Source organism: Monodelphis domestica, chromosome 8 (genome assembly GCF_027887165.1).
Source record: "Monodelphis domestica isolate mMonDom1 chromosome 8, mMonDom1.pri, whole genome shotgun sequence".
NCBI lineage: Eukaryota > Metazoa > Chordata > Mammalia > Didelphimorphia > Didelphidae > Monodelphis > Monodelphis domestica.
The window spans coordinates 56,486,253-56,509,022 of record NC_077234.1 but is presented as its reverse complement, the minus strand read 5'-3'; the positions used below and the strand labels follow the sequence as shown (position 1 = coordinate 56,509,022).

General features: G+C 40.3%; 1 protein-coding gene across 1 annotated transcript in view; it reads right to left on the bottom strand.

Moving 5' to 3' along the window:
• PCOLCE2 (procollagen C-endopeptidase enhancer 2) overlaps nt 1–18,572 on the bottom strand; it is a 97,332-nt gene extending 78,760 nt beyond the window's left edge. Inside the window, exons 1-2 of the mRNA XM_001372286.3 lie at nt 18,223–18,572; nt 15,919–16,027 (exon numbers count right to left, since the gene is read on the bottom strand). Coding sequence (XP_001372323.1) covers nt 15,919–16,027; nt 18,223–18,308 — 195 coding nt within the window. The 5' untranslated portion in view covers nt 18,309–18,572. The remainder of the gene's footprint in view (nt 1–15,918; nt 16,028–18,222) is intronic.
• Nucleotides 18,573–22,770: the final 4,198 nt, after the last annotated feature.

Here is a 22,770-nt window from a genome sequence, read left to right as displayed (position 1 = left end):
TTCTAAAGTTGAGCCAGAAAGATTTCTTCTTCTTATCTGGGACTCTGTGGGGAGCTGGGTGGAAGAAAGTACTGATCTCCAAATCCTTTCTGTTTGAACTGAATGAAGATCTCAATGCCCAACTGAAACTAACATTTGGAATAGAGACTCTATTTTTTTTTCCTGTAGGGGACCTCAGAGCATATTCTCTGGAGAGATTTTTTTGATCAAAACCTCAAAAGTTGTAGTAGGAAAGAAATAGTTAGGGGCCTTCCTTTTTTCCCCTCTGTCCCCTTCTTTCCTTCCTTTCCTTTTCATTTCCTCATTCGTTCTATAAACTTAAATCAAATAAATTGGATACTTTGAGTCACAACAGAAATTGATTCAGAGTCTATGTAATAGAAGGGGAATTTCAATCCATCAAAAGAAGGAAGCTGTGGGGAGTACTTACCCTCTGGTCTGACTGACTGACTCCATTAAAGCTGTTCAAATTAGTGGAAGAGAGAGAAAATGTCACACAGAACTCAGTCCCCAAATAGCTGCTCTCTGGTCCCTTCCTTTTTTAAATCCCCCTTGCTATTACAAATGCTGGTGTTGGAGGTAGGATTTGAACCCAGTTCTTTATGGCATCAAAGGCAGAACTCTATGTACTCCATCCTGCTAACATTATTGTATAGGTAGTCTAATGTTTTGCTATATAAGTCAGTTGTGTGTGTGAAGAACAGTTGGATAGCTCAAGCATTGCACCGGCATCCATAAAATATTGAAGGATCACTTATGTATTGGTTCAGTTCTCTAAGGAAAAAAGCAAAGGAATGCATGTATGAGAATCCAGTGTAGGGAGAAGGTATGGATGATTTTCAGCCTCCCCCAGGAAAGAGAGTATCCACATCAATGTCCACAACAAAATCCAAGAGACAGGGAAACACTAAATATTAATATATATTTTTGCTTGTGGTAATGCTGTTCAAGTAAAACTAGGTAGAACTGTGTACTGTAGCTATGATGAAAATTCTTGCCCATTAGTTGGGAAGGGTTTCTCTTTACAACATCCCACCCCCCTCCAAAAAAATCTGTGTGCTGTGATTCAGGTTCTGAAATGTTTCCACCAAAGAAATTCATGCTCAACTTGTTAAAGTGTATGAAGAAAATGTTTTCGGTCAACAAGATGTAACCAACTGGTATGAACAGTTCTGAGAAGGAGAGCAGTGCCTTAGGAATGTGGTGCCAAGTTGACAATTAGCCAATGCAATAAATGATGAAAACACTGAATGAATCAGTAACTCTCTTCTTCCAACCACATAGTAGAGTCTGGTAGGTGGTTGTGTAGAAAAGCATCACTAAATCATGTTTCATATGCTTGTAATAGTTATTTGCTTTGTGTCCTACATATAGGAGGCTCCTACTCATTATTGTGTCGAATAAAAAGGCTTTTCAAAACATACCTGGGAAAATAACTTTTTCAGCAAATCTTCTTCATCATCATTCCCTCCTCACCTCTGTGATAGAATCCCTCACATTCTTCAAAACACATTTTAGATATCACCTTCTCCATGAAACCTTTTCTGATCCTTCTAGTTATTACTACCTTTTCTCTCTCCTGAGATTATTAAGTATGACTTTACATAATCCTTGTATCTTCATACTGATGAATATCATGCTATATCCTCCAGTAGAATGTAAACTTCTTGAAGGCTAGGAAAGTTTTGTTCTTGTCTTTGTATTCCCAGAGCCTAGTTCAGTTCTTCATATATAATAAATATTTAAGAAATGCTTGTTAAATTTAACTGAATTGATTTGAAGCTGAAGCTTAAATACTCTGGCCACATAATAAAAAGACAGGACCTATTAAAAATACTCTGATATTGGGAAAGATTGAAGGCAAAAGTAAAAGGGGGCAGCAGAGGATGTGATGGATAGATAAAGTCATGGAATCAACAAACATGAACATGGATAGACTTTCAGATAGCGGAGGGCAGAAGGACCTGGAATGCTATGGTCCATGAGTCATGAAGTCAGATACAACTGATTGACAACAAAAATGATCTCAGTGGAAGCAGGAAAAATACCATTGTGTAAAGAATTGATCACTTATTCAATTACTTTCTACCATAGCATGACCCTAATTCCCAAAGTGGGCAATATGGAATGGAAGGATCATCAATATGGGATTCCACAAAACTCTTGGAGAGGAGGTGAGAGAAGAACTCTTAGATTTGGATTTACATAAATTAACGAAGGAAATATCTGTGTTTTTATTTTTAACAATTGATTGTTCTGAAGGAAAGAGGAAGAAGAATCTGGTACACAAAGGCTAAGCCTAAAGATAAGAAGACTTTCAGTTCAAGTTTCGCCTTTGACACATACTGCTGTGTGATCCAGGACAAGTCAATGTGCTCGGTACTCTAGGAAACTCTCTAAACCTCTTAAGCTGCAGAGAAGGTGCCAACCTGCATCAATAAAGGGAGTTTTCTCTTCTGGAAACTTCTTACACAAATGAAGATCCAGTCCCTACCTCTTTGAAGGGAATACATATTAATATAGCATCAGGCCAGGCACCATGGCTCATGTCCAAATCCCTGGTGCCATTTAAATTTAGTCATGGGCATACCAATCATAAATTTAACATTTGGGACTTGCTATGTAAAGAGGGATTAATTAGAATGCTCCTTTAATTGTGTACTCTTGAAAATCTCCCTCACCTCTTACCTCTAACCCTCATCTGAATTGATCTTGTGTATTTCCCTACCTATGTCTGTCTCTTCCCATTTCTAGACTGAAAGTTCTGTGTAGGCAGACAATGGATCTTATATAAACTTTGCAGGGTGCCTAGCACAATGATCTACATGCCTGAGGCATTTAAATATTGATTGATTGCATTTTAATGTCTGTTAAATGCTTGTTCATTTCTATTGCCTTTCATATTGAGCTTAAAAGATGCTCTCTTTGTACTGACCCACTACAGTACTATTGACAACAATAATGACTATTTTCTGAACTGGACAGGAACTTTAATCATCAATAAACATGAATAAATTACTTATTGGGAGCAACTAGGTTGCTCAGTGGATAGAGAGTCAAGCCTGGAGTCAAGTGGTCTTTGGTTCCAACTTGGCTTCAGGCACTTCCTAGCTGTGCAACCCTGGGCAAGTCGATGCTAAGCATTGGAGACATTCCTGCCCTCTGGGAGCTCATATACTAATGGGAGAGACAAGCTGTAAATAACAAGGTACACAGAAGCAATATTCAGGGAAGATGAAAAGTAATCATAGAGGGAAGGCACTTCTATATGGGAGAACTGGGAAAGAAGAGCCTTCCAGAATAAGTAGGATTTCAGCTGTCTTTTTGTGTTAACCTTTACCTTCTGTCTTAGTATTAAGTCAAAGGCAGAAAATCAGTAAGGGGAAGGCAATCAGTGTTAAATGACTTGCCCAGGGCCTTACAACTAGAAAGTGTCCGAGGTCAGATTTGAACCCATGTCCTTCCAATCACAGGCCTGGCACTCTATCCTTTGTGTTACAGAGCTGCATCTTTGGCTGAGTCTTGAAGGAACCAGATAAACTAATTATTGGGCAGAAGTGAGGAGAGAGAGCACTGATAAGCATGAGGGATTCCCCAACTATGTCCAAAGACAGGAGGGGGTTGTGGTGGTGGTATTCAAACAATAGGTAGGTCTGTGTAGCTGGATCAGAAGGTTTGAAGGGAGGAGTCAAGGGTGAGAAAAACGGAAAGGTAGAAAGGAGGCAGGTTATGAGAGCTTCAAATGCCAAACAGAGGATTTTATACTTGATGCTGCAAAGAGTAGGGGGTGACATGGTCAGCCCTGTGCTTTGACAAAGTCACTTTAGTGGATACTCACATGGAGGATGGATGGAGTGGGTAGAGACTAAAGCTAAGAAGACCAAGTAAAATAGTCCTCGAGTGAATGAAACTCCTGTTGCTTTATAGATAAGGAAGTTAAGGATGGACCAAGTGGAAGAAATGAATCAGGAATGCTTGCTGGGATGCCAAAGTTAACTGACTTGCCTGAGATCACTCAGGTATGTAAGTGGCAGAGGTGAGATTTGAATCCACATTCCTTCACTCCAAATCCTTTGCCCTTTCTACTGAACCTCTTGATAATGTGTGTTCTGTTCTGTGATCCTCGACCACAAATCTGAGAAGTCAACCCCACAGGTAATATAATCTCCAAATATCTGTAGCTCAGAGAGATTCATTCCTTGGATAATCATATAGCTAGTGAGCCTGAGAAAGATTCAAACCCAAAGCCTGGCTCAGGCTGCTTTTCTTGATAAGAGATTAGTTTCATTAAGTGTAGAAAGAGACACTCACCCATTGATTGGGAAATGGCTCAATAAATTGTGGTATCTGTTGGTGATGGAATATTATTGCACTGAAAGGAATAATAAAGCGGAGGAATTCCATGTGAACTGGAACAACCTCCAGGAACTGATGCAGAGTGAAAGGAGCAGAACCAGGAGAACATTGTACATAGAGACTGATACTGTGGCACAATCAAATGTAATGGACTTTTTTTACTAGCAGCAAAGCAATGACCCAGAACAATCCAGAGGAACTTAGAAGAAAGAATGCTCTCCACATCCAGAGAAAGAACTGTGGAACCAGAAATGCATTAGAAAAATATATGATTGACCACGTAGTACAATGGGGATGTGATTAGGGTTTGGATGTTAAAGAATCGCTCTACTGCAAATATGAATAACATGGAAATAGGTTTTGAACAATGATACATGTATAACCCAGTGGAACTGCTTGTTGGCTTTGGGAGGGGGGAGGAGAAAGTGGTGGGGGAAGGGGCTCATGAATCCTATAATCATGGAAAAAATATTCTAAATAAAAATTAAAAAAAGAAAGAGACTCTCACTTAAAGAAACCCATTGAAGACTTTATGGTCAATTCTTTCTGTCTGTCTGCCCATTGAATCATTTTCTGAACATCTGCCTGAGTAGAGTATTGAATATACAAGTGGCATAAACAAAGGAGTGTGCTCTTCAGTTAAAAAAAAAAAAGATTTGTGGTTTTATTTTTCTACTTTTTAAAAAAATTGGAGGCAATTAATTAATGCAATGGATTGAGTGCCAGGGCTGGAGTCAGGAAGCCCTGAGTTCAAATCTGGCCTCAGACACTTAGTAACTGTGTAATTTCAGACAAATCTGTCTGCCTTGGTTCCCTACTCTGTAAAATGGGGATAATAAAAACACCTATCTCCTAGGTAGCACCTACCTCCTAGAGGTAGTTTCAAGCATCAAATAAGTTAATGATTGTAAAGCATTTACACAGTGCCTGGCATAAAGTAGTTGCATAATAATGCTTATTTCTTTCCTTCATTCCTTCCATTCTTTACTGGATTTTTAAAAAATCCACCAGGCTCTTCTTAGAAGCCAGCAGGCACAAGTCCATGCACACATGAAGATTGGATTCTTGGTAGAAAAACCTTCCATTTCTTTCTAGCTTATTTTTCAGCCTTTAACTCATCTCTTAATCTGCCCAGACTATACAATGAATGTCAATTAAGGATTGTCTATACATCACAATCAAATCTCTGACTTATGCTGTTTTTCAAAAAAGAGAAGCAGGGATCACCCAGTTCCTTTTCTGTAAACAATCTCCAGGATCAAAGAGTCGGAATTTCTCTGCTAATTAGATTATTTGTTTTCAAATCAGGTATTAATTAATAACATTGGGATAAGCAGTGTGAAGTCCCATTTAATTTTCTAAAGTAGTTCTACCTCTTATAATGAAAATAGATGCATGTTACAAAACAACAACAAAAACCCTCAGTCAAGACTGAAATTCCAATCTTTGTATAGTTCTAAATTCTCCAGCACAATTGCGGCCAGGAAATCTGTGATGAAGGCCAACATTCCTCCTCTCTATCTCCTCTGTTGTGGTCACAGAAAGCAAGGAAGAATAACCAATGAGAGCTTGGACCCAATTACTATGCCCTTAGGTATAATCAAATGACTTAAGTGCCAAGTTTCTGCTAAATTCACTGTGTCTTCTTTTGCCATATGCATATAGAGCTGATCTTATTTCCAGACAATCATTTATTGGGCACCTCCTATATTCCAGACATTCTGCAGAAGGTTGCATCTTATTTGATCAGATATTTGTTTCCCTCTCTTTTTACCAAATAAGGTGTATATAGTAGGCAGCTAGATGGTGTAGTGGATAGAGCACCTGGCTTGGAGTCAGGAAGTCAAATCTACTCTCAGACATTTACTAGCTTGGTGACCCTAGGCTAGTCACTTCACTTAACCCTGTTTGCCTCAGTTTCCTCATGTGTAAAAAGAGCTGGAGAAGGAAATGGGAAGCCACTCTAATAGCTTTGCCAAGAAAACCCCAAATAGGGTCATGAAGAGTCTGACATGTATAGCCCAGAGCAAATTGCTTACCATCTCTGAGTTGGGGGAGGAAAGGGAGGAAGGGAGATGATTTGGATCTTATAATTTTGGACAATATATGTTGAAAAGTATTATTACATATAATTGGGAAAGCAAAATATCTTTGAATAAAAAAGAGTACATAAGAGGACAAAAAAGGTGACATGAATGAAATGACTAAACAATAAAATGAAGCATATGGCTAGATGAAATGGCATAGTTGGTAAGTGTCTGAGTCAGGATTTGAACTCAAAGCCTTCTTGATTCCAGGTCTAGCACTTCAGTCACCATGCTCCCTAGTTGCCGATTTAATATTGTATTAGTCTGTGTGGTTTTGTGGGGGGTAAGGGTACTTAGTGAAACATAAGTCTGATTGTGATGCTCTGGGAAAACCTTGGGCAGACAGAAGCCCAGGAATATGGCTGCTGAGAAGCCCTCAGGACTGCATCTGATCCACTTGAGCCCCAAGCTGCCTTTCTGAATCAGAATGAGGATTTGAACAGACAAGAGCTCCAGACCATCCAAAGTAAAAGTTATTAGAAACACCTCAAATGGACAGCTGTTTAATGAAGCATCTTTAGAAAGATGAATTCCAGGGAAATCAGTGTGACATTGGAATAATCATAAAGCCTGCCATTTTTTCCAAAGCCCTTCACACATAATATTTAGTTTAATATCCCAATCCTGTGTGGGAAATATTAGAGTCATTCTAATCCTCATTTTATCGATAAGGACAGGCATACTCACAGAGAGGAAATGGTTTGCCCAGGGCCACACAGCTAGTGAATATCAGAAGCAAGATGGAAGCCCACATCTCCCCTGGCTCCAACTTTAAGGTGCCATCTTTCTATATAATCCCTTACTGTTTCTATTCTTGGTGAGGTGACATTACCATGTTATTAGGTTCCTATTTATCATCTAGGCTTCTCAGTTCACCATCCTCAATAGCTCCTATGACCTTCAACCCTCCTCCCTCAGCTACCAACCTGAGGATCAAACCTTAGACCTCCCCATTATTTTATGTGCCTGCTGATTACTTGCCATTTAAATCCCAAGTATTTCATTTATATTTTATTTTAAAGACATTCATCTTGTTTCCTTTGCTAGTTTTCCTTCATAGAGTATTTTGAGCTAGACAAATTTTCTGTATGCCTTCCCTTCCCTTTCTGATGAAAAGAAAACAATTCTGTGACTCTGGCCCTCCTACACTATTGACTTTGAAGTTTGTAGGGTGGGGTAGGAGTTGCTGAGGGGAAGAACTCTTGTATGCCAAGTTTTAGACCAAGTAAATGTTTATAGTTTACTTACAAATCTTTCTCAAACTATACTGGAGCTGAAAACACTAAATGAACTCATAAGCAAATGCTGCTGAGCAATTTCAAATATTTGATTACAACACTTATCATCACCAGATTTATCAGATACACTTCATTTTTATCTTTAATTAAAAAAACTCTTCCTTTCTGTTGTGATAGAGGCTGGCACTAGAGAAAAAGTGCCAGACTGAAGAATATGTGAAATTGATCACCTCAATGGGGACAGGGCCCGAGGGCTGGAATCCTGAGAGAGAAGATTCTGGTGAGGAGAGCAGTGAGGGTCTCTCCATCTTGAGACTTCAAAGAGAGAAGGTGGATAAAGACTTTCTCCTGAGGGTTACCCATTTTCCCTGCTGGTGACTGGAAATCTTTTCCCCCAACACTTCCCATTTGAAGAGACTTTCTGAAGAGAAACTTGAACAGACTTTAACTCAGCTCCTGTTGCCCTCTCAGGGGGCTCAGGCTGCCAAGGCCTAAATTCCCCCCAAACTTGAGGAGGGAGGAAAAGGGTTTAGATAGGGACAGGGACCCCCTTTTCCCACTTTCCTTTTCCAGTTCTTCCCTGTCTGCTATTCCCTTTGTATTATCTGATTGAGTTAACATTAAAAGTTATCTGTTCCCCAAGCTGAGTGTGAGTGAACAGATCTAGGGGAGACCTTTGGGTCTCGAGTAGTGGAGGGGGGATAAGAGGGACAAGAGTGCAGCTTTAGCTAAGGAGGGAAGGCAGAAGGGGGGAAAATCTTCAAACCCCCTCTCTTCTCTCTGAGCCAACTTGTTGCATCTGCTGTCTTTTCTGAACCCCGCTTTTGAGGAAGGGGGGTTTCTTCTCTCCCCCTCTCTCTCCATACCAAAAGCCCAAGCCTCCCTTTGGGGGGTATATCCCTCCCTTCTCTTTCTTTTTTTTTAAACACTGTCTTAAGACAGAAGGGCAAGAGCTAGATGGGATATCACCTGAGTTATTTTTTTTCAACTTCTACCTTCTGTCTTAGTATTAAATCTAAGACAGAAAAGCTGTAAGGGCTAGGCAATGGAGGTTAAGTGACTTGCCCAAAGTCATTCAGCTAGGAAGTATCTGAGGCCAGAGATGAAACTCTAACCAGTATTTTTTAACCCTTATTTTCTCTCTTAGAAGTTATACTAAGTGTCATTTCTAAGGTTGAAGAGCAGCAAGGGCTAGGGAATTTGGGGTTAAGTGACTTACCCTTGGTTCTCTATCCACTGTGCCACCTAGCCAACTCTGTACTTAATTTTTAAAACTGACTTATAAGTTACTCATAGATCAACAGCTACCAAAGGTAGGAAAAGTAGAATTAACATTGGATTTGGAGTCAGAGGATCTTGGTTCAAATCTTGGTTCTACCACTCACTACCACGGGTACTTTGGGAGAGTCGCTTAATAATTCATTCCATTTTCCTTATCTGTAACATCAGTTGGAATAGATAGTCCAGGCCACCATGCATTTTCCTTGGTTGTCTAGGATGCCTGGCATATATTCCTTCCTCTAAAGTTCAACTCTGAAGCCACTTCCTATAGGAATTCTTTCCTCACACCCCATTAGCCTTTTCTTTTTTTCACTGACCACATTGGCAGTCCGATGAAGCCTATGGATCCCTTCTCAGAATATTTTTAAAATTCATACAATAAAATACATTTGACTCATAATGTATATATGTATATAATATCTTTAGTAAGATCCTTGAGGAAAGTTTTTTAAAATGTTGTCTTTGTGTCCCCAACATCTAGCAGGATATCTCCCCTCTGATAAGTACTTAATAAACATTTGTAGAAAGAATGAATAAGGGGCAGCTTGGTGGTTCAATGGGTAGAGAGCCAGGTTTGGAGATGGGAGGTCTTGGTTTCAAATCTGACCTAAGAAACTTCCTAGCATTAGTGTAAGTCACTTGCCCCCAATTGCCTTGCCCTTGCTGCTCTTCTGCCTTAGAAATGATACTTTGTATAGCTTCTAAGAGAAAAGGTAAAAGTTTAAAAAAATAGAATGAATGAATAAAATCTCTAAGGTTCCCTTCTAGTTCTAAATTTATGATCCTATAATCTTACTAGTCTTGCCCATCATTGCCATAGTCACACCAATGACATTGAAAACAACAGCTGTTCAAGGATCCCCACTTGATTCAGTTGTAGCTTGTATAATCTATTTTATTAAAATTCTTATTTGCCTGTTGCCATATTAATAGGAAGTCTAGAGGCCTCTGTATCAATCTAATTTGCACAGTTGCTATAAACAAGATTCAGCTGACCTGACTATCATGCAAGTCTATTTGAAGAGAGGTGACTGGACAAGCATGGAGCAGCCAGATTTTAGTTTACTCGGTGTTCTGTGGTTCTGTTAAAAAAGAAACCATATTGTTCCTCTTATATAAAGGGAGCAAATATTATGCTACCCATTTTAGCAACATGCTCAGGAAATGAATAATTTAGAGGTGGGAAAGTCAATGCATAGAACTCTGAAAGGATTTGCCCAAGATCTGCAATAAATTAATAATGGTTCTACCAATGGAATATTTCCTGACCCTGAAGATCAGTCTTTTGCCTCTAACAATCCTTTTTTGAAAAAGATTTGGCATAATAATTCTGTAATAGCTAAGGATAGCCAGGGCCATCCAAGTCCAGAGGATAGAATGATGCGTTCATTGGGCAATTCATCAAGTCTGAGTGCCATTTCCTGATCCAGTCCTGTCCCTGTGCAATTCATTTCTCTGTAAGCATCACAAACTAAGCACAAAACATTAAATGATACTGATGCTGGCTACCAAGATCCCAAGGAAACCTAAAGGATTTTGTAGGATGTAAAACCTCTAGAATTTATTTAAAACAACAACACAACAACCCTGCTATGTAAATGAAATATGATCATCTCTTGAGGCTCAAGTCTTTTTGTTTGTTTATTTTGGTCTGGCCCTTTCATTGCATCAGGATAGGGAGCAACTCCTTGGGCAATTATCTAGGGATCTGAGAGGAAAATTGGTTTGCTCTTGGTCATGCAACTAGTATGTGTCAGAGACAAAACTTCAACTAGTGTCTCCTTGACTCTAAGGTCAGCTCACTCTCTCTCTATTTTGTGTGGCCTTTTGAATCTCTGTTTACTGATCTATAAAAATGGGTGATAAAATGCTACTTCACTTTACATGGATGTTATGAAGAAAATATTTTGTGTGATTTTTTTCTCATTTAAGAAATTATATTGATATTTTGTTTTTGTGCCATCTTTGTTTCCAATCCTTCCCTTAATCTCCAGAGAACTGTGCCATGTAACAAAGAATTAAAAGAGAAAGGTAGGCAGGAAGGAAGCAGTTCAGCAAAACTAACCAACATGTCAACTGAGTCTGACAGTAGAAGAGGTATTTAATGCCCATCTTTGCAAAGAAGGGAGGGAGGTACACTTTCTCTTTGCTTCTTTGGGTTTGAGTTTTGTCTTCATAATTACAGAACATTAAGTTCTATTTGTTGTCCTCACACTGTTGTAGTCATTGTGTATGTTTTTTAAGGGAAACATTTTGTAAACCTTTAAGCATTATGTAATTGAGTTATTATTATCACCATAACTGAAAGAGCAGCCTAATGCTCCACCCTGCTCTACAGCGACATCACTTGTATGGCAGCCAACAGGGGCATTTGGCCATGTTTCAAGGCATGACCACTGCTGGGAACAAATACCAGTATCTTCTAGGTCTCCAAGTTAGTGCTACAGATTTTTTGCTGCATTCCTAGATGCTAAGAAAACAAAATTAGCCCACGTCCCTGTGGGTTAGAAGCTATACCTGGATCTACTGCCCAGTTTATTCTCCCAGAATCTAGAGGAGCTACAAAGAGAAAGTTTTTTCCCTTTGCTGCACTAGAGAACATGTAGACACACCTTGAGGAGCTGGAAGGGGAGAACTAGATAGATACCCATATGACCTTAGCCTCCACTTCCAGACTCATGGAACTTTATTCTCCTTCACATCCCCATATTTGCAATCATGGAGTCAGCCTTGGCTCTTCTCTCTTCCTCGTCTCCCCTTCAATAGCTAATCAAATGTCAAGTCTAGCTACTTCTACCTCCTCAGCATACTGTGTATTTGTCTCGTTACCTCCACTTAGGGGGTCACCTCCTTCTCTCTAGCCCTTATTACCTTTCTTTTGGATACTGCAATAGTTCCTAATTAGTCTCCTAATAATTCTCTCTCCAATCCAATCATCCTTCAAAACGCTCTTTCTAAGGCACAGGTCCAACCACATAATTCTACTGCTCCAAATTCTTCAGGAGCTCTCGATGACTTCTAGGATAAAACAAAAGCTTGTCCTCTTGCCACTTAAAGTGCTTCACATTCTTCCTCTATTCTACCTTTCCAGGCTTCTTTCATAGCGTTCCCCTTCATCTACTCTGTGGCCCAGCCCAAATGACCAGATTTATTCCTAAACTCAGTGGTTCATTGCCCATCTGAGCACAGGGACCATGCATGCCCTCTCTTCTCACCTCCCCCTCACAGATGCCTTAACTGCCTTCAAGGCTCAGCTCAGGTGCCCTCCTCCTACAAGAAATCTTTCCTAATCCACCTAGTCCAGAGTACATTGTCCTTCCTCCAATTATCTTGTGTTTACTTCTCTGTGTACACACTGTAACCCTCCAGTGGGATGTGAGTTCCTTAAGGGCAGAGATTATTTGTTGTTGCCCATTTGGTTAGGTTTGGGTTTGTAGCCACAGCACCAAGGACAGTGCCTTGCCTGGATGAGGGGCTTAACAAATGTCTGCTGAATTGAACTCAAGGGTTACGAATACATTAAGAGTGATCCTGAACATTAAAGCTGCTCAGCTGAGTCCTCTAGTGCAGCCAAGGGAGCCAGTGTTAGTGAGGACCCCCGTGACTCAGTCTTGCCAAGGCTGTAACAGTAACCAAGAGCAGCCACTGAACTCTCCTTGAAGTTCTCAGAATAGAGCAGCTGTTTTTATAGCAAGAAATCAAAGTGACGACCTCTCGAAAGAGCATGGACTTCATTGGCTAAAATCAAGCACTCACTTCTAAGCCCCTTTTTTGTCTTCTGAAAAGTAGTTGGTGTAGTTATTTGTACTACACGGCCCGGCCCATGCATTCTAAAACGGCTGTCTTTGAAAGAGGATTCCTGTTTGGCAGTTTCCCTCGTGTCCTTAACTAATGTCAGTCTAAGTGGGTCTGACCTTGGCTGAACTGTGGCAACCACAACTGTATTTTTTCAGAGTGATAGTGAGATGAAGTGGAAAGAATGTTGGATTCAGACTCAGAAAATCTGGATTCATATCCTGGCTTTCCCGAATAACTCACTGGGTGACCTTGGGCAAGTCTCTCCCAGCCATTTAGAATGCTTCCCTATTAGAAGGTAAATTCCACCAGGGCAGGCATGGTCTTTACTTTTGGATTTATATTCAGAGTTATCAGCACATAGCAAGTGCTTAATTAACCTCCCTCCCTCCCTCTCTCCCTTCTTCCTTCTTCCCTCCCTTCTTTCTTTCCTTCCCTCCTTCTTCCAGAAAATGTTTTTTTGAAAAGCATAAATTGGAAATATGATTCTGAGACAGGCTTAAATGATGAAAGTTTTATATTTGCCTTGCATTATTATTAAATGTGTTAAGTGTTAAGAAAGGCAATAATGAGAAAGATTTCCTTTCCTTCCTCCTTCCCTCCCTTCCTTTTTTCCTTCTTTCCCTTTCTTTTTTCTTCCATTTGCCCTATGATCCAAGTAATTTATATAGAAGTACAGACATAGTTACAATGAATGTTTTAGTAGCAAATGGAAATATTTTAAAAACATTTCAAACAAGTTACAGAGGCTGAAGCATACTGTGAGGGGAGAGCACCATGCCACCTCACCCACTGACTGTGAAGCAATAAACCATCTTCACAAAGTAAAGAGCCTCTATCTCTCCCACCCCCAAAGAAGAACCTTTTCCAGCAGAATTTTGCATGTTCAAATGTTGATGCAACATTGAATTCTAGTTCCTTTCTCTAGAAAAGAACCAGTGGTGTAATGGAAAGGTCTCTTCTTGGAGTCAGAAGAGATCTATATTTAAATCTTTCTAACACTTGCTTGCTCTATGATTGTAGGCAAATCACTTGAATATTTTTGAGCCTCAGTTTTCTCATCTGAGACATAGAGATGGTAATACTTATCTTGCGTTGCTATGGGAATTAAATGTTTGTAAGGTACTTTGCAAATTTTAAGATAACTAATATCTATAATTATTCCAAAAAAGAGTTCTTTTATTAACCACACTAAAGCTTCAAAGCACAACTTAATTTCTCCTAACCATTTGATGCCTTTTTAATGTTACTTCTTCACATATAATACATTTATTAACAATAGAAGGCAAAGATAAACCTTACATCATTTAAGCCTACCTCGGAATCACATTTCTAGTTCATGTTTATTTCCAAGTTATTTTCTGGCATTCTGATACCAGGAAACCATTGTCCTTTCTTCAAATTTTATATTTCTAGCTTGTGGACTCTCTTCCAGTCCGTCAGGCTGAGGATTTAACCACAGAGGAACATTTACCTAGGCTTAGCAAAACTTTCCCAATATAGATGAGAGACAAGTTTATTTATAGGAGGGTGCTTGCCCAGGGAGCCTTTTCAGTGGGGAAGCCTCTTTTCATGCTATGGACTCTATAAGAGTTAAGAGTTCTCGAATCTGTCTATCTTATGGACATTCCTGAATTCAGGGAGGATCCAGCCTGTCTTAGTGGGTAAAATCACACTGGATGAAGAAAACCGTCAGTAAAGCTGTATTGCACAACTCTTAGACTGGATCTCTGTGATTAAAAAAAAACAACAACACACAGACAGTGACTGTCATAGCAAATGGGAAATGACTAAAAATCCCTGTTATTTGTCTGATATTAAAGATGAGACATTCTTACATTGCCTCAGTCTCTATTTTCTCAGAATCAGACCATGACTCAACATTATATTCATTGTGCTTCCTTGGCACTGGCAACCAATGCCTAATTTTTAAAAAATGAATGTGTCAGGCTGGGGTTGTTTCTCCTTCCAATTTCTTTTTTCTGGCAGCATGCCTTTTCTGGTGATTTCAATAGTACATTTTAAATTCTTTTCATTGATGCTAAGGTGAGGAACTATCCTCTCTCCTTAATACAGAAGCATGTGGCATAGTGGACAGAATGTTCAGTGTGGCATCAGGAAGATCCCCATTCCTTGAAGGCACAGAGTATTTTGCTTTTTATTTTCTTTGTATTCCCATAGCTTATCACAATGTCTGGTACTTAGTAGGAACTTAATAAGCGCTTGTTGACTGACTGACTGGGTTCAAACCCTGCCTCAGATATTTGTTATCTATATGAGTTTGGATAAATCTCTTAACCTCTGTCAGGCTCAGTTTCCTCAGCTACAAAATGGGAATAATAATAGCACCTGCCTCATGGGATTAATCAAAGGATTTAGTGCTTTAAAGGATTCTGGAGGCCAACTAGTTCAACTTCTTCATTTTACAGATGAGTCAGCTGAGGCCCAGGGAGGGTCATATGCCTTGCCCATGGTCATGAGTTCATAGATCTAGAGCTGGAAGGGGTCTCTGAGGCCACCTAGTCCCATCCCTTATTCTTTAAATGAGGAAATGAAGGCTCTACGAAGTGCAATGACTTGCCTAAAATCACCTAGATAGTAAATGGTAGAATAAGGATTTGAACATGAATCCTTTGACTCTAAAGTGTTCTTTTCACTAAACCAGAAGGATAAAATGAGATCATCTATGTAAAACGTACTATAAAAATATTAGTTATTATTATTTCCCACTTCTATATCTATTTAGAGCAAAGTCAATACAATGAATTTGAGTGGTTATTGTACATAGAAAACCCAGCAGTGTTGTTAGTTTTCAAATAATTGAATGTTCTCATTTTCTAAATTTGTATCTCAGAAAACTGAGGGATGTGAGGTAGGTTTTGAGACACACCTCAGTTTTAAAGATTTATCCTGTAATTCTCAAGCACTATCACCTACATTTTATCAAAGCACTTTAGTTCCTAAGATAAGAGAAAGCCAGGACTTCTATTAATAATCTTCCAAAGAGTTGAGGCAAATTTAGCCATTTTCTATTCCAGGTATCTGCTCCCCACTCCACCCCCCTACTCTAGCACACATCCTGGCAATGGAGGAAAGATGAAACAGCTCTTCAGTGTTTTAAACACCCCAGTATCAGAAAATACTGTATTTAAAATGCTTACTGTGATTTTCCAAGTACATTTGCTGTTTGGAGGGTAGACTCCAGGGAACCCTTCACTGCCAATAAGTCCAGATTCTCCAGATAGAATGCCACCGCATGTGAAAACAGGCCTGAGAAGATCAAAACAATGGCAAAAAGTCATACAGGTTCACTTGGAAATACAACCTGCAACATTGTCTTTTTACTAGTATTCAGTAGCTATTCCCAGTCTGCAAATGCAAACAACACAAGGAAGTTTAGAGAATGCACAAATATTTTCCTTCCTTCCTTCCTTCCTTCCTTTCTTCCTTCCTTCCTTCCTTCCTTCCTTCCTTCCTTCCTTCCTTCCTTCCTTCCTTCCTTCCTTCCTTCCTTCCTTCCTTCCTTCCTTCCTTCCTTCCTTCCTTCCTTCCTTCCTTCCTTCCTTCCTTCCTTCCTTCCTTCCTTTCTTCCTTCCTTCCTTTCTTCCTTCCTTCCTCCTTTCTTTCCTTCTTTCCTTCCTTCCTTCCTTCCTTCCTTCCTTCCTTCCTTCCTTCCTTCCTTCCTTCCTTCCTTCCTTCTTTCCTTCCTTCCTTCCTTCCTTCCTTCCTTCCTTCCTTCCTTCCTTCCTTCCTTCCTTCCTTCCTTCCTTCCTTCCTTCCTTCCTTCCTTCCTCCTTTCCTTCCTTCCTTCCTTCCTCCTTTCCTTCCTTCCTTCCTTCCTCCTTTCCTTCCTTCCTTCCTTCCTCCTTTCCTTCCTTCCTTCCTTCCTCCTTTCCTTCCTTCCTTCCTTCCTTCCTTCCTTCCTTCCTTCCTTCCTTCCTTCCTTCCTTCCTTCCTTCCTTCCTTCCTTCCTTCCTTCCTTCCTTCCTTCCTTCCTTCCTTCCTTCCTTCCTTCCTTCTTTCCTTTTTCCTTTCCCTTTACCCTCTGTCTTAAAATTGTTACCAAGTATTGGTTTGGTAAGGGCTTAGGCAATTGGGGTTAAGTGACTTGCCCAGGGTCACCCAGCTAGAAAATGTCTGAGGCCAGAATTGAACCTCTGACCGCCTGACACCAGTCCTGGTTTTCTATCCACTGAATCATCTAGCTGCCCTTGGTTGACTCCTGGACACTCAGTTCAACCATAATCATGATAAAGCAAAGCTAGAAAAAAACAACTGAGTAATAAACCCTCCCAAAGGAGTAGTTCAGAATGAGAAATTAATTTCCACAGAGGTAGAAAATAACTCTCCTCACTTATACTGACGAAAAGATGGGACTGAAAAGTAGTTTGGTTTTAGAATAGGAAAGCAAGCAGTTACTTAAAGACTGAGTTGCTTAGTAACTGACAGAAGCTCTCTGTCTCTCTGTCTCTCTCTCCGTCTGTCTCTCTCTGTCTCTGTCTCTCCATCACCCCACCCCCACCCCGTCGTCCCAGGTTTGCCTATTAACAGAGTTTCCACTGAGGAAAGGAGGAAAGTGGTGGAGGTGGAAGTGGGATGAAGGTAAAACTTGACAAAACCATGACTCTCAGCGCTAGCTAAAGGGAGCAGATGCGATTGAGATGGTGGGATAAATGCATTCACCTCCCAGCATGGTGTCCAGGATTTCTGACTTCCAGTTGTTTCCCTGGGCTTAAACCACTCACTGTGCGAAGGTTCCCAGAAGAGAAGGAAATGAAAGAGAGAGAGTGGCCTCATGGGTCTGGGAATTCCTGCTGATTTTTTTACCTTGGAGGAGGGAGAAAGGGGAGGAAGGCGAGAGTGGTGAGGGGATTAAGTTTAACGACCCTAGTCAAGATAACATCACCAGCGGCTCTCCCCAGAAGAAATGGGGCGGAGAAGGAGCGTGTCTAGCTCCTGCCCTGCATTAGTTAGTCTAGAATGGAAAGGAGGGAGAGGGGCTCCTCAGTGAGAGAGAGCTCGGCGCTCATAGGGGCTGGAGGGGGATGGGAAGGGAAAGGGGGAGAATGTAGGGCCGAGCAACTGACAGCCAGGGAAGTTGAGGCACGAGGGAATTTGCCAGCATGCCGAGGGTCAGGTAAACTGGCAGAGAAAGGCAACTTAGCCTTAAGTAAGAGGCTCTGGAACCAGAGGTGGAGGACCAGCGGGAGGTGAGGAGGGACGCGGTAGGCTGAGAGCTGAGCTGTCTCTGGGAGAGCCTGTCCCTGCAGCGGGACTCTAGGGAAACCGTCTAAGAGGAGAGAGTTCGAATGGGGTGGGTGCGCCAGGATCCCGGAGGTGGGGGGATAGCTGTGCGCCCTTGAGCCCAAGTACGAAGCTACAGCGGCAGCCGCGGCCGTGGTGGCAGCTAGCAGCCCCATCCTCCCGCTGCGCCCCACGCGCCTCCTGTGCCCCAGGCTCATTACCTCTCCTGTGGTTGCTGCCCGGAGACCTGAGCTGAGGCAGCCAGCAGCAGCCAGAGCCAGGAGCGGATGCAGGAGGCGTCTCTCATGGTTGTTGGAGACGCAAGGCGGACACACACACACACACACACACACACACACACACACACACACACACACACACACACGCACGCACACACTCACCTAACACTCACACACGCGCACGCACACGCTTCCTCACACTCACACCCTGGAGGCCACTAAGTGTACATAGAGCAGACGAGTCTCGGGCTGGCGGGGAGGGCTTTTAAAGGGAGGGTTGGCGTGAAGTCTGACTGTACACCGAATTTCCCTCGAGGACTTTCTCTGGCAGCAAGAAGCTACTGATGAATATACCATTTGTTCTCAGGGCAGCAGCAGCAACAGCAGCTGAAGCAGAAGGAGGAGGAGGAGGAGGAGGAGGAGACTTTCCTCACCAGATCCTCCTCCTCGTTGGCGTCTTCCTCCTCCTCCTCCTCTCACCATGTTGGTGACTCAAAACTCTTCTCCAATTCTGAATTTCAAACTTCCGAATAGGGTGTGGAAAAGAAAATCCCACTGAATGGGACTAGAGGATGGGCCTGGCAGCAAACCACATAACAGCGTATTTATATGTGGGAATTTAATTAGGTGGGTTTTTCTTGGGGAGGGGTATTTTTATGCTATTTTATTAAAGGAAGGTATTTGGACCTCCTGACTTTGCCCAACTGAAGGCTCAGTTTTCCATCACTATCTGTCATCCACCTACTGGGAGGAGGGGGGAGATTCCAGTTCCAGTTTACTTGAATCCTGCCCAGTTTGTTACTTTAAGCCAATGTTTCATTTCAATAGTCCTATTTTTTTTTTAAATGGGTGTGAGGGTGACTAAGGAGGAGACATGATTTCTGGGTGGGGATTTGTAATTGCATTTTCAAGCATCTAGTTTCTTAGTGAATTCTGTTCTGAAGAAGCAGGCCTTTGGAGCAAATAAGACAAAATCAGAATCATCAAACCTTAAGATTCGTTATCAGGCTCAAATAAGATAATGGATGTAAACATTTTGCAAAATGTAAAATGCTTTGTAAAAACCAGTTGTTGTTGCTATTGTTATGATCATCATTAATTATTAGTCTTCTGTCATCAGGCCTGTAGTCTGATGATGACTTTATTCCCTAAACTTTCTATTGTAATCCTGCTGAGATCAAGTAATATTGATAACATATTAGAGTTTGCCTGTAAATGTTTAACAACCAGGTTGTTGGGGAAAAGGGAAACTTAGTCTGAATCATGAATGCTTTCTTAAGCCTAGACACTTAGCAAAACAACCAAATAAGTCCTGATTTGTAAAGACTGAAAATTTCTGAGGTTTAAATAGTCAAACTTAAAATTTTACAATCTGGTTCTTCCAAGTTGGTTATCACTGACTCTAGCACCCCACTGCTTATGACATTCATATGGCATTTCTAATATAATGTTCCTTTGCTTGAGGGGTCACATTTTTACTTTAAAATCGAGCCCTCTGCTGTTAAAAGGGTCTTTTACTAGGTGAAAGGGTGATAAAAAGTTGTAGCTAATATAGATTCCTGGCTTTGCCCTACTGCTGTTGTAAAGAACAATCTACCAGAGACTCATTATCATAATTTGCTTTTTTCTTCACAATCTTTTTTTAATGGATCAACATTCAAATAGATTATTGGAAAAGTTATATACCAATGTTTGTCATTCATGACATACTGACTTGGTGCAATAAATAATTGTTTACCACCATCACCACCCCAAATTTGGAGAAATAATATTCTTTACATTACTCTTACAACTTTATTTTCGCATTTTAAAGCTATTTCTTAAGTTTTTAAATCATACTTGATCAAAAATTTATTTTCAATACTAAAGCCTCAATGTTAAAGTTATAAATGAGACTCCTGGCAAGGAAGGAAATAGACAACTGGCTCTAGAGACTAAAAATTATGATTTATAATGGCATGGATATGCAGGGGCTTCTAATAAGTCGCAGATTTTCCCAATGGAATTTAGCTTATATTAACTTTTTTTAAAAAATAAAAGAGAAAGGAACAAGTAAATGCAAAAACAAGGCTAATTATTCAGTCCTCTGAAAGAACCACACCCCGCATGACATTTTAAAAAAATGTATTACAAACTTTGGCAAATTACATTTTGAAACTTACTCCCTTGACCAACTCAAAAAATATTTTTTTAATGGAGAAATTCATGGTTGTTTATCTTGTACAACACATCAAGAGAGATTATATCATTTTAGATAACAACAGTGAAAGGGCTTAAAGTCAGAAACTGAAGATATTGTTCTATTTATTTTTCCAGTAAAAATACTAATTTATTTCATTTGGAATGAATGTTTCAGGACAAGTTTAGATTCAAGAAAAAATATTGAAAAAATGTAGTTAGGATAAATATCACATAACAGTAAACATTTCCATATATACTAATTTACAAGATTAGGTTATGAGACATGATTTAAAAAAAAATATACCTAGTCTTACAGTGTCCTCAACACTACTCATTTTGTTGCTATTAAGGGACATAAGAAAACCCCCAAATGCACTACATATTTTTAAGAGCAGTTTGCTAAAACCCATATTATTAGCTATTAGTTACACATATTTTACTTGGACTCTCAACTCTGACCAAAATTATAAACCCTAAATATCTTGTAAAACCCTGTCTTTAAAATGATGCAGTTAAAACTGGAATGTGAATAAATGAAATAATGTTTAACATGCAGTGGAATCTGTGAAACTTTTAATGCACAAAAGAAAATCAAAGGATGCTTCATCAGCTTAATGAATGGTCTTTTGTCCACTTACATTAGATTGGGCAGGTACACAGACAAAAAAAAGAAAATGAGTTACAGCTATAGTTCAAAGTGCATCAGAGAAGAGAACTGGAAGGGCCGGCATCTCTTCCAAGCCTGGAGGTTTCATAGTTTTCTGGAAAGGAAAAAAAAGTAGGGACAATACACTATGTTTGTTGGTACTCTGTACTAAGTACTCTGATTCCAATTAAGTTCCAACTATCTGGCATCATTCCTGCCCTCAAAGGATGCATGTTTTGGTCAACTTCCTGATCTCTTCTGCAGCAATTTCTTTAATCTTATAATGGAGAGATTCTAGGAAGAAACTCAGGGGACTGTAGCATCAGTGGCAGCTCTGAGTTGTCAATCTCTAAAATAGTATGCCAGAGATCTTGTCAGCAAGCTGAGCATTTATCCCGTAGAGGAGTGAATTTATTACTGAGCTTCTACTTCTTTTCCTGAAGCATAACTGAGGCCAACATGAATGTACTTAAAGACTCCTGTCCGTGGATATGCACAACTGGTTCTATTACAGTTATCAGGAATACCAAGGAATTTTTGTATTATACAATAGCATGTCCTGGGGATAAATAAAAAAGGGAATGAATCATATATGGAAAAGAATTCCTGTGGAAGCTCTGAGATAACTGTATATTGTTGTTGTTCAATTATATCTGACTCTTTCTGACCCCATTTGAGGTTAACTTGGCAAAGATACTAAAGTGGTTTGCCATTTCTTCTCCAGCTCATTTAAAATTTTTTTTTTATTTTTTTAACCCTTACCTTCCATCTTGGAGTCAATTGACTCCAAGGCAGAAGAGTGGTAAGGGTTAGGCAATGGGGGTCAAGTGACTTGCCCAGGGTCACACAGCTGGGAAGTGTCTAAGGCCAGATTTGAACCTAGGACCTTCCATCTTATAGGCCTAGATCTAAAATCCACTGAGCTACCCAGCTGCCCCCTTCTCCAGTTCATTTTACAGATGAGGAACCACTGTAGCAAACAGGGTTAAGTGACTTGTCCAAGGTCCCACAGCTAGTATCTGAGTCCGGATTTGAATTTAGGAAGAGCAGTCTTCCTGAATCCAGTTCTAGTGTTATATACCATTATACCACTGAGCTGCCCTTCTGAGAGAATTAGTGTAATTCTGTTTTTGGGAACAAATCCCTTGTTCCCTTATCCGTTCAAATTCTCATCTAGTTAACCTGGAGCCCTGTATTAAATTTGCCATCTGTCTTACTTCTCTTCTATGCAACTTCTTCTGAACAGGATTGGATGAGATAATGAAACTATGATAAATAAGTCTAGTATATATTTATACTCTCTAACTTCAACTGGGGCCTCACTGTAGCAAGAGAATCCTACTATTCCTCCATAATCAATTCCCTTTCCCACTCAGCTCATCAGTTGTCTCAAACTTTTTCTTTTCTCCTTTAGTCTCTCATTGCCCTCCTTCATCTTACCCTTTTTATTGAGGATGACATCTCATCCTTTAATGAAAAAAAAACTGAGTACATTTGCCAAGAGCTTCCTTTTCCCCCTCTTCCTCATCTCACATCTCTCTGAAACCATCTCCTATTATTTCTACCTTCACTCCATTCTGATAATGAGATAGCTTTTCTACTTGGCCAGGCCAAACCTTGTTCTGCATCTTCCCTCTTGTCTTCTCTGGCAGATTATCTCCACCATCATTCCTACCCTTTCTCTGATCTTCTATCTTTTCCTA